Genomic DNA, 12,071 nt, shown 5'->3' with positions numbered 1-12,071 from the left:
AAGGTGGCCATTTCAATTCACCTAAACAAAACCTGGTGTTAATTTCATAGAAACCACAAAATAGGCAGAGATAAAAGAAAAATTATGTGTATTGATAATACTCAAAGGAGAAGATAATGCATAATTTGAAAGAAACTCATTAGAGCACTATAGCAGCTCTCACTCTCCTAAGCTATTCCAGATAAATGCTTGAATCCCCCTCTCACGCCCATACATTAGCCTCTCACCTCACTTCCAATGCCTCCCATCAAAACCTTTTCTTATGGGATGAACTTATTCAGGGTAAACTAACCATGAGTTAGCTAGATAAAGGCCACTGTAAGAATGACAATTACGTCTATTGATGTAGTCATACGAGGGTTCCTTAGAGTAGCTACGAACGTGATGTCGTTAAAGAGCCCTTTCTAGGTAGTGTGTGAATTAGGGCGTATGTGTAATATATAACCAAAAATAATTGTTAGATAAATCTGGCCCAATAAGGCCTTTTAAATAAAGGAACGCCTGACTTAGGGCCAACATTCTTGGAGCTCACTTTGATCTGATCCCCATCTACCAAACGGATTGGGTTCGTCTTGTTTCGCCGTAACTCGATCTGATATGTGCAAGCCAGCTTCAAAGCCTCGATGCAAGAATCTTTATTCTTAGACTGATAAGTCAGGAATATGCTTCCCCCTCTGCCATTATTGCACAAATCAAGTTGAAGACACTATGCATGTTTTGAGAGATTGCGAGGGGGCAAAGGTTATCTGGAAAAAGCTGGTTAGAAGCGAGTTAGCGTTGGAGTTCTTTTCCATTCCAACGTCTGATTGGTTCCATGAGTGTTTGAACAAGGATTGGGGTTGCTCGATTCAAGCGGAATGGATTAGTATCTATATGGTTGCTTGTTGGAGGATTTGGAATTGGAGAAATATGGAAATATTCCAAAGATCCTTCAAGAGACCAGTGGTAGCGTACAATCTTATTCAGGATTATGTTAACACCATTCAAAAAGCCTTTGAGAAGTATCTCGTTGGGACCAATACTCACAGGAGAATGACTATCAGTATCAAGTGGCAACCCCCACAAAGTAATTGGATTAAAATTAACACAGATGGGGCAGTAAAAGATAATCCAAGGAGGGCGGGATGCGGTGGTATTCTAAGAAATAGTGAAGGAAGATGGATCATGGGTTTTTCCAGAAATCTGGGTGTCTGTTCCGCACACCTTGCTGAGCTTTGGGGGGTATACACCGGCCTGGAAATAGCCTGGACGATGGGGTTCAGAAGAATTTGGCTTGATTGTGACTCAAGTGCAGTAGTAAACAGTGTCAAAAACCCTTCCTTGAAGAGGAATTCTGGGTCGGTCCTCTACTACAGGATCAGCGAGCTCCTTGACAGGGGTTGGCAAGTTAGGATTGAGCACGTTTATCGCGAAGCAAACGGTTGTGCAGATTTTCTCGCCAATCTTGGAGCGGCACAAGAACAAAGCCTCATGGTATGGAATTCCCCTCCTCCAGGGAGCGATCTTTGGGTACTTAGTGATATTACTGGCACCTCTTGGCCCAGAATGATTAATTTAGTGTAGTTCCTTTTGTTGTTTGGGCTTCTGGCCCCTTACCTTAACCAAAAAAAAAAAAGTCAGGAATATGCTTACACCAACCCATAACCACCTATGATTCAGAATCCTTCATAACAAGGGTAGTATTAGATCAAGGATATTTCCACTTTGTGGAAGCAACTTGGTACATAAGACCTCAAATCCAACTTTACAAGAACACGTTCCAACTCAGAATTGGCGTGCTTAACAACATACAAATGACAATTGGTGGGACATTCCAGTACGGACAAAGGATATGAGCCTACAAATAACACTCGATGCCCGACCTACGAGATCGATCATTCAGTGGGAACAGTGTTACACCAACGACCTAAAACCATTGGCCGAAGATACACCTGACCCAGTAAGGCCTTCCCACAGAGAAAAATCTAACCCAAGTCCAACACCCTTGGATTCCACTTTATTCTAATTCCCATCTACCAAACTGATTGGGTCGGTCTTTACCCCGATGAAACTCGACCCGACTTGGTGCGCAAACTAGCTACAACCTACAAAGCCTCGAGCGGTGATCTCTCTCTATCTTGGAGATCAAGCTCTCCAAGTCCAACCCCTACAATCTAGTGGTTACTAACAAAATTTAGCTTCCAAGTTAGTAATTGCCATTCTCTCTTAAAAGAACTCTAAGACTTTGTTTGGATATAAGAAGGAAAATGGAAAGAAAGAAAATAAGAGAAAAGAAAATGAAAAGAAAGAAAATAGAAAGAAAAGTAGAGTTATTTGTATGTTGTTTGGATTAAGAGAAAATTGATGGAAAGAAAATAGAGAGAAAATTTTCTTTTGTTTGGTTTGAAAGAAAAGTGAGAAGAAAGAAAATTATGTTAGAATAAAATTACATTAATATCCTTATTTATATTATATATAAATTATAATTTATTAATTTTACAAGTAAATAATTTTACAAGTAAATAATTATTCATAAATTATATTATTAATCTCTTTAATTATATTTAAGAAAAAAAATGAAATTTGATAGTGCTGTAAAATTAAGAAGAGCACAAGAGATAATTTTTAAATGTAAAAAAAATAAAATAAAATATTTTGATCTTTTTATTAAATAGAGGGTAAATTTGTAATTATATCACTATTTCCTCTTTCTTGTTAGTTTTCATCTCCCAGCCGAAGAGAAAATTTTTTCGTGGACCCCACTCCACTTTTTTCTTTTTCTTTTCATTTTCTTTAATAAACCAAACAATGAAAAACTTGACTTGACTTTCCACCCGTTTTCTTTCCCCGTATTTTCCTTCTCCTTATTTTCGTTTGAACCAAACACTGTGTAAAGACGTGATCACAATCTTCATTTCCCCCTTTTCAATTTTATCCTTTGGAAGCCAAACAATATCAACATTACGTCAGCCTATTAGTATACCACGTTAATTAATTTTAATGTCCATGCACTCGTTATCAATCAGATTTTTTTTTGGATAAAATCAACTTTTGTCTTTTGCACAGTAGGTGCAAAATAATTGGAAAACATGAACTTCGATATAATCACATATGGGATCAGATAAAAATTGTGTAATATTTAAATGTTAATATCCTGATTCAATTTGGCTGAAATTACCCAATAACAGTTATAAATAAGTTGTTTGACGTCGTTCATCTCTCCCTGGCTATATATGATATTCGAATTTGGATTTGGCTTGGATATCATACGCCTTGTAGTACACTATTAAGAATATTATTAACATAATTAATCCCATTCTAGTATTTTTCTCTAATTCTAGGAAATGGATGGGAGATGACGTCTTGCTTGAGGTTGTCAACGATGAAGGTTTATGAATTGTTGGAGTGGCGGATCTTCTCATTCAAATATAAGCAAGTTGTTATTATTGATAAATCACGATTTTTGCCGAATATAAATGAACCCATTTTTATTCTTACACGAGGGTGCAGAATAATCAACATGCAAAAAAAAGGGACACAATTTTCCATCAAACAGTACAGATAATTTTTTTTTCCAATAAGAGTCAACTATTTTCTAACAAAATACAGTAGAAATGGCAACCAACAGTTTTACCCCAAAATTAGGTTTAACCCCCCAAACCCAGAAATATAGGATAGGCCATAACTTCGATAAAATTCAACTCATCATGCAACAGTCTCCAACTCATTCGGGGTCATCACTCATCAATGTATAAAGGCCCCGGTCCCAACTAAAACTGCACTCTCAACTTCATTATTCTAGTACTACTATTATCCCAACATGTCAAATTCAATTAAAACTAAAACAGACTACAAGGAAAACCTAAATGGTGGTTTAGAAAGAGAAAACGTAGCATTCATAAATACCAGCAAGCAAGTAGAGATGTTTGAGAATTGAAGCCTCCAGCTGGCAAAACATAACTATCAATCAGCTTCCATACACCCAATCACTGATTTTTTACCTCGGGCTTGAGTCAGGAGAACCATCTTCATACGAGACTAGGCCTTTCTTTCCATTTGGGCTTCCGGATGACGACCTTGACCTGTTTACTCCGCTTGCTTTTCGTGGAGATTGTGATTCTACAGAAGACCTCGATCGTGACGGACTCCTGCTCCGAGATGAGGACATGCGCCTCTCCACACGAGGAGAGACACGAGCTCGATATGGTTCAACTGGTGAACGGCTGCGAACAGGGCTACGGCTTCTGCTATATCGTCGACTGCGATAACGAGGGCTGCGTGATAAAGGTGTCCTGCTCCTCCTGCCTCGGTATCTACAAATGGGTTTTCACAAAATCATGTCTACTTAATAGGCAGGCATATCAGGAACGGAAAACACAAGCACCAGAAATAAATGAACCGAAGATAGAGATACAAATCACACCTTTAGACTCTAAATACAAGATCTCTGTAATTCTAAGAAATAAAAATGTCATAGGAACTAGGAAGCTTGAAAGAAAAAGATAACCTTGGAGGAGATCTTGCACGTGGTGGTGGGCTCCTGTATCGCCTGGGGGAATACCTCCTATAACTTGTGTATCTGAGCAGAAAAAGTGAAAATAGAACATTCAATTATCCAAAGCTCAATATCACCTCAAGATGATGACTAATCCGAGAGAGTAGATAGAACTCTACCTGTCACGGTCACTTCTTCCATTGTAGCGGTATGACCTCACAGGAGAACGAGAAGGGGTTCTATACCTTCTGGCATAAGAATATCGTTCACTAAAACCTCTTCCCCTTCTGATACGCTTTGGTGAAGCATCAGGTGAGACGCTTCTCGAAATGCTCCTACCACGAGGTGTCCTTGTCCTACGGACAGGGCTGCGACTCCTAGAATAGCTGCGGCGATCACTTCTACTTGGGGCTCTGACAGGGCTTCTACTAATGCTTCTCAAAGGAACCCTCCCAGAGCTTCTACTCAAGCTTCTGGCAGAGGACCTAACTGGACTTCGGCTTATGCTCTTTCTTGACACTCGCACAGGGCTCCTACTGATTGTTCTTCTTGGTGGTGGTCTGGGAGAACTTCTGCTCCGATGACTGCGAGAATGGGATCTCACAGGGCTTCGGCTGACACTTCCACGATCACGAGCTCTCACAGGGCTTCTACTGATACTTCTGCGATCACGGGCTCTCACAGGACTTCTACTCACACTGCGATCACGGATTCTCCCAGAGCTTCTACTGATACTTCTATGATTGCGAGTTCTCATGGGGCTTCTGCTGACACTTCTCCCCTTCCTACCCCTCACTGGGCTTCTAATGATGCTTCGGTCTGGACTTCTGCTTGTCCTTCTAACAGGACTTCTGCTTATGCTTCTAGCAGGACTCCTGCTCAAACTCCGCCTTGATGGAGCAGGAGGGCTTCTACTACGACTTGGACTTCTGCTCAAACTCCTGCCTGGACTTGGGCTTGGGCTTCTGTTTCCACCCCTGGGACTAATACTCATACTCTTACTCACAGCTCGCTTAGGACTCATGCTTCGACTCCTGCACATCACCTTTTAATAAAATACCACATCTGGAAGAAATGGTAAGCATGAGAAATAACTGAGGTCCAACAAGATTTGAAAGTAGACCTAGATTTCCCTGGATGATCATCAACCACATCAGGCTGCCTTTCTTCACTTCTGTCAGATCGATGGTTGGTTCCTATGCCATTGCTGCGCCGTGCTCCATTCTCCTTCGGAAATTCTTCCTCTGGCATATCCAGTTCCTCCCGCTTTTTCCGATGTGCAAGAGGCAATTCATTCTCCACATTTAATGGAGACTGATCTTCAGCTATGAAGCAAAAACAGAGGCAGGACATGACATTACTAACATTGCCCAACAAAGTAAAGCTAGAGTAATCAAAATCCAAGCAATTGACTTGCATAAGCTACAAATTTACCAGTGACTTACGTAACAAACCAGCAAGGACTGCATTAGTTGTGAAAGTCATTCAAGTCGTGAAAGGAGTCACACTTGAATTTAAAATAAAGATGCTGATTTTTGTACAAATGAACTTCATTGACTTCTTTCAAAACTTAAAATTGATGACTAGCTATAAGGCAACAAGGGAAGATGGCAGAAAAAAAGGATGTCTGCTCCTCTGTGAAGTTGAATCTTTACAAAATTCTATTATGTAATTCAAGATTTTGTTTCAACATAAGTAATGCACACGTATAATGACACACAAAATGGAAGTTGAATTTATAAAAAAAAAATACCATTTTTATGCGCATGATCTTTATGCTTCAGATCTTTCCCATCAGCTTGACTTCTGCAATCAGGGCTATTGCCACTCTTAGTTCCACTATCCGAATCAGTTAGACTACCAGAATCCCTAACATCAAACGAGAATTTCAGTGTAAATTAAGAGTTAAGACAATAGTTGAAATCAATTAGGACATGTTACATTGTATATTTAGACAATGGTTATTATTAAGTTCTTCCCAAGTACAGTAACTAATATTTGATATAATACAGCAACACACATCAAAGCATATGGGTCATCTCCTAAGAGAACAAATGATTTAAACCGTGATCAGATGTTTAATCAGATTCAGTACCGTTTTGATCTACGTTTTGACTTCTTGTCACGCTTCCTGCGCCTCTTATCTCGGCGTTTATCTCTTCGCTTTCCACGTCTATGTTTATCCTTCCTCGAAGACCTCTTTCTCTTCCTTCGCCTGTCATCACTAGAGGAACTTATATAAGATGATGAAGAACCATCCGACTCAGAATCACTATCACTTTCCGAAGATTCCATGTCCGAATCAGAACTCTCAGAATCTGATGAGTCGTATTTTCTCCTTTTTCTTCGGTCTCTTGAAGATTTTTTGTGCTTTCCCTTACGCTGCATTTCTTGACTATTGGCTTCAGATTTATTTATCTTCTTTCCATCTGCGCGAGCATAAGGAATCAGATGGATGAATAAAAAATAGATCACATAAATCGCTGCATAGAGCATAATCACTTATGTGGAGAAAATAAGCACACTTCCATACACTACTCATTTCATCATTTTCAAGCATCGGGAATATAATATTCAATAGATGATATAGGATTTAAACATTGCCTTTAATATTAATTATAGAATTTTTCGTTCTCCATAACAGGCTAAGGGATTCTTACCGTCATTGAATTCACCACAATTAATTATTTTAACGGTCACAGTTGGATGCCCTTCTTCATCACCTGTGTCTTCAATTTTCTTCAACACATTATGCCCGTGGACAAGCTTGCCAAAGACTACATGCTTTCTGCAAGATGATTCCACAATTTTGAACATGTAAATTGTACATCTAGTCCCATCCGAAGAAACAACGACTCGGTATCATAGGATACACCATCACCCACCCAACACAAATTAAACAATGCATTAATGCAAAGTCCCCATTTGGATAAAAGAAAAAATAAATACATACATATTGACTGGATCTTGTTACATAAGATCTACTTAGAAATAAACCCAATGGCATTCAAAACATGCTGAGAATTACATCTCAGACGTTATGAACAAAGACAGCCACCTGAAATGATTTATTTTTTGTAAATGCTTATAAGCTTTTTGCTAGAGCTTGTATAGCTAAGCTCACAACGGGTTTCAAAATCTGTGTTCTCCAAATCCTACTAAAATGTTTCAAAACTGCTTATTGCAGTAGATTGAAAGGAACAAGTTTCTCATTAGAAGGCCTTACTAATTATAGATTTAGATCCTTTAAAGTGAGAATAATTGTATAGTAAGAAAGAACAGGGCTGAACACCCTTAAATCAATTACTTTGATTGTATGGAAGTCCCTACTTAACAATCCAAAATTGGTCAATGTCTTGCTTTCTCACAGTTCCTTTTTTATGGGAAAAGATATTTCATTAGGATGGGACATCCTCACCTAGATACAGAAGATATAGTTAGGAATTTGACAGATCCCTTCCTCTCTGTCTTTTAAATACTAGTATCCCAAGAAATGCCTTCTCTATCTTTAACACACTTTTATCTCCTCTGTTACCAACTACTAATTCTAATTCCTTAACAGCAAGGCCCATTAATTAGAGGGTGGTCCCCATCATAGATAGCCTACAAAAATAAACACATTCTAAATCTAATAAAAGCACTTAAATGCTACAAAAATGAACCGGACAAACAAACCTATCAAGATGGTGATCCGCTTTTAAAGTGATGATAAAATGAGAACCCAGTGTTTCGCGATCAGCAATTGCCATTGATAAAAGGCCTGAAGAATCATGCTTCAGCCTAGGCGACTCATCTGAAACAGAAGTACAAAACAGAAACAACTTGAGAGACGTAAAAAAAACCTAAAAGGCCAAAAAGCGAGTGCAATACAGTTCTGAACCCATGCTGCAGAATATGCAGCTCAACTTCCTGGCTTAACATTCTCACCTGGAAACTTTGAACCATATATGCTTTCCCCACCAGTCCCTGCAAAACACAGGAACCAAATGACACAGGAGTTTAGTATAATTTACAGCATATGATGGATTTATGGAACCACAAAAAGGATGAAATATGACCATCAACGACACAGAAGACGCTTTAAGACAAGCTTCTAGTTCATTCACTCAACCAGAATGCAATAAAAAAGACTATTATATGCCATTGTCAGGAATTCTTTTAAGTTTGTAATGGATCAATATAAATTTGAAGAGGAGTGATAAACACCACAACATAACATAATCCTAACTACTAAACATGACACATCAAAAAATAAAAACAAATACAAGAAACAGAAAAAAAAATCCATAAAACAGGGCAAACAAAATATACATAGCAATAGTATTATGAATACAATGTCTGAAACTTCTAGTAGTGAACCACAATAGAGCAATATCAAAAACTTAATTTTTTTATCCCAAAAAAAAATTGCAAAGGCATATCTCTTGTACCCCCCAAGTCAATGACGGGGCAATAACAAATTTGTTTAGTTAGGTCCCTAATTGACTTAGAAAAGAAATTACCATTCTCACAGGAAACATGAAACAAGGCTTGCAACTCGGACAACTGAATGATCAAATGATAAAAAATAAAAGTGACTAAATATATCGTATGAAATTTCAAGTTTCAAAAATTGAAGTAATTCATAATAGGAGGCAACACAAAGACAACTACATACCGTTTCGATTGACAAAATCGCCACCCTGCAAAAGGAAAACCAACCATTAATACATATAACCTGGAGCAACAATGCATACGAAATTGTTATGGACATCATGAGACTTAGAATTACGAGAATGTATAACTCATTTAGTAACCTTGAATCTATATCACAAGAAAAGCAATCGTGACCATCAGCGCTGTATCCTACAGAATAAACCAGGATAACTGACTAAAAGACGGACAACTACTAAGCCATGTTTAACCACAAAAAGAAGGGTGGAAAAGTTGTATAAAATTACTGAAGAACAATCAAGACGTAAGGTGAATAAACAAAAAAGAACCAACATACCCGCACAATAGAACCTTTCAGAATGTAATGGAAGAAAGAACCCTTGTAGTGTAGTGATTTCCCAGTATTTGGGCTAACTCCTTTTTCTCCTGGATAAATAATGAAATTTCTCAGGAAATAGCAGGACAGGAATCAACAGCTTGTTAAATAGGAAGATTATATATTTTTTCAGTTGTTCAGTTGACTACGGAAATTTCTCAATGGGAGAAAAATGAGAACCAATAAAAAAATGGTAAAATTGAATAAAATTTTCCAAAAAAAAAAAGAAAACAAAGCCTTATTCTACTAGGTGGATCAGCTACATGAATCAAACATCATTTTGCCCTATCATCGTGTCTATCGTGAAATTGTCAAAATTTAATAAATTTCCAAACAAATCAAATTAATTGTTTACCTGTACACAGTGCACGAAAATTTTCTGCAGTCTTTGGAGCAATGTCATAGAAGAGCTGCAGCGACAGCGTACCATTAGGTTGACTATTGCAAATATATATCATTAAAACTAAGAATTATAAAGGAGAATTACCTCAAAAACCATCCTCTCAACTGGATCTCCGTCTATAGAAACATCCATATACACGTGGGGATTCTTCTTCTTTGCCATTATTGGTGCTTTTTTTATTTAAGATTTAACCAAAATAACCACCAATCTGAAGCATCAATTATAAAATTAGAGTAAAATGGTCAATTCTATCAACGCAAGATAGATACAAGATACCTTTTGCAACACTTAAATAACTTCATGTGAGTTCATAAGATAATTGCTGCAACACTAACGAACATAACAGGATATTTTCGGTACCCAAACCAAAAGTAAGTGGGGCAAAAGTAACTAATGGCTTTGCCTCAGAGTCAACAAGCCACTATACACCTATATTTTCACACACTAGCTGTGCTCAACTCCAGACTAAATTACTTATATTTTCACCAAGTTATTCAAGTGTGAAGATTCTCAAAGACTGCAAGCAGAACTGGCAGGGAAAAGCAGACTACAAATTACAGGGAGTTCTTAAGAGAAATAAAAGTATAGTTCAAAGTTTTTTTTCTTTCAAAGATAATGCTGTTTGATGATCAACAGTGCTACTTGTCGCTAGAGTGTTATTTGTCATTAGATTTTAGAAGAATAATTTAGGAGTTATCTAACCAGTGTGAATTATGTTATGAGTTATGGCAAACGGGATTCTTGTTTGCCATTGCAGTCCAGTCTAAACACTGAACTGAACTCTGAGGCAATATTAACATGGCATCGTTAAACAAGCATCCATCATTTCACTCTGAAACACAGATCTACTTAAAGAAGGTATGTATCAACTATCCAATGGAACTGAGTTACACAAGATAAGTTACCTAAAAATAGGAATGACTTCACAATAAAAAATATGTACCTAGACTAAATTACAGAATCAAATTAAGGGCTGCATTACATCACAAATATGCGCTATTATAAACCCGAATTTCATTCCAATGTCGTCAATGAGTGCATTCCTAAATTAACTTTATGTGCTTAAAAAAGCTTATGCATTATGCATTATAATTCATAATCAAAATCATTCCAAAATGAACAAGCTCTATAAAACAAACTCCCATGTAAATAGTAGTTTTAGACTCAGCCCTACAAGCAATTAAATTAGAGATAACATGAACTACTATTTTCTAAGCATAACTGAAATGACACAACAGGCATAAAACACAGAAACATGAAACTACACAGCTTAGTAGAGTGAGGACATTCCCATCTCCTGGAACAAAATCAAAAACTGATTAATGTCACTCCGAAACAAGAAATCTATAATCAACTCATAAAATCACAACAAATTCCATTATAAACTTCCATCGACCAAACGAAATTCATGATAGTAACCAAACATTGGGCATCAAACCTACTAAATTGGAACAAACAAGAAGAACAAGCAACAGATACGTCAAATTCGGGTCTCAAACCCTAAACCCTAGCTCCAATACCTAAAACATGCAACAGAGTGTTAAAGATGAAGCCCAAAACCACAAACGTAAGAAAAGAAACACATAGGATTATACGAAACGCAGTGTAGCTACACACAAAACAACAATCTGAACAGTGGGTTCAAATTTGGGGTGGCTTTAAGAGCGGAAAGGAGTGTCGTTCATCAGTGTAAATCGTAGATTCGCCAAATGGTACAGAATGGAAAGAAGAGAGTAGCTGGTGGTTATAGTGAAAAACGACAAGCGTTTTGGTGGAAGAAAGATGAAGGAAGCAGTACGATTGTGCTTACCTGAGAAACGCAGAACCACATAGAAAGGGGAAAATGGGTATCGAAAGTGATGAGATGAGAAGAAGAAAGTGAGGAGCATAAAAACCTAGGCATTTTATATATGGAGGAGGGTTTAGCCTAGAAGCTACTTGTACTGGCCAGGGAATTTACCGGACTACCCTTGTTCATCATTTTGGTTTCTTACCCTCTTGACAAGGAGGAGAGAGAACTTTTTCAAAAAAGAGAACATATTTTTTTTATATCTTGTTGTAAAATAAATAAGGAAGAGGTAATAAAATAAAGTATAAATAGAAAAATACTACTATCAGTATTTACTAATACTATTATATTACTATAAAGATAATATATTAATATT

The 12,071-nt window shown here is 37.4% G+C and overlaps 1 protein-coding gene across 4 annotated transcripts; it reads right to left on the bottom strand.

The window, feature by feature from the left end:
• Nucleotides 1–3,520: 3,520 nt before the first annotated feature.
• LOC112755687 (uncharacterized) lies at nt 3,521–11,818 on the bottom strand. Of its 4 annotated transcripts, XM_072197638.1 has the most exons (16): nt 11,717–11,786; nt 9,991–10,114; nt 9,859–9,913; nt 9,465–9,553; nt 9,271–9,319; nt 9,132–9,156; nt 8,977–9,019; nt 8,402–8,440; nt 8,150–8,267; nt 7,135–7,262; nt 6,570–6,903; nt 6,228–6,343; nt 5,598–5,799; nt 4,654–5,508; nt 4,487–4,558; nt 3,521–4,292 (listed from the first exon to the last, which is right to left on the bottom strand). In XM_072197638.1, exons 9-16 carry the CDS (start codon nt 8,221–8,223, stop codon nt 3,977–3,979), a joined length of 2,097 nt encoding a protein of 698 aa, XP_072053739.1. In that variant the 5' UTR covers nt 8,224–8,267; nt 8,402–8,440; nt 8,977–9,019; nt 9,132–9,156; nt 9,271–9,319; nt 9,465–9,553; nt 9,859–9,913; nt 9,991–10,114; nt 11,717–11,786; the 3' UTR covers nt 3,521–3,976. The 4 variants fall into 4 exon arrangements, with proteins under 4 accessions (XP_072053739.1, XP_072053737.1, XP_072053738.1 ...); XM_072197636.1 differs by lacking the exon at nt 9,271–9,319 and having other exon boundaries at nt 11,717–11,818; XM_072197637.1 differs by lacking the exon at nt 8,977–9,019.
• Between the last annotated feature and the right edge of the window lie 253 nt (nt 11,819–12,071).

The sequence above is a fragment of the Arachis hypogaea genome, chromosome 6 (assembly GCF_003086295.3).
Source record: "Arachis hypogaea cultivar Tifrunner chromosome 6, arahy.Tifrunner.gnm2.J5K5, whole genome shotgun sequence".
In the NCBI taxonomy this organism is placed as follows: Eukaryota; Viridiplantae; Streptophyta; class Magnoliopsida; order Fabales; family Fabaceae; genus Arachis; species Arachis hypogaea.
This window is presented reverse-complemented; position numbering and strand designations above follow the sequence as displayed.

Coding starts and splice junctions, on each gene's coding strand:
- LOC112755687 (XM_025803937.3), bottom strand. CDS start 10,068: ATGGCAAAGAAGAAGAATCCCCACGTGTATATGGATGTTTCTATAGAC. Junction 8,441..9,131: donor CGATTTTGTCAATCGAAACG/GTATGTAGTTGT, acceptor TGTGTTTTGCAG/GGACTGGTGGGGAAAGCATA. Junction 4,293..4,486: donor CGTGCAAGATCTCCTCCAAG/GTTATCTTTTTC, acceptor ACCCATTTGTAG/ATACCGAGGCAGGAGGAGCA.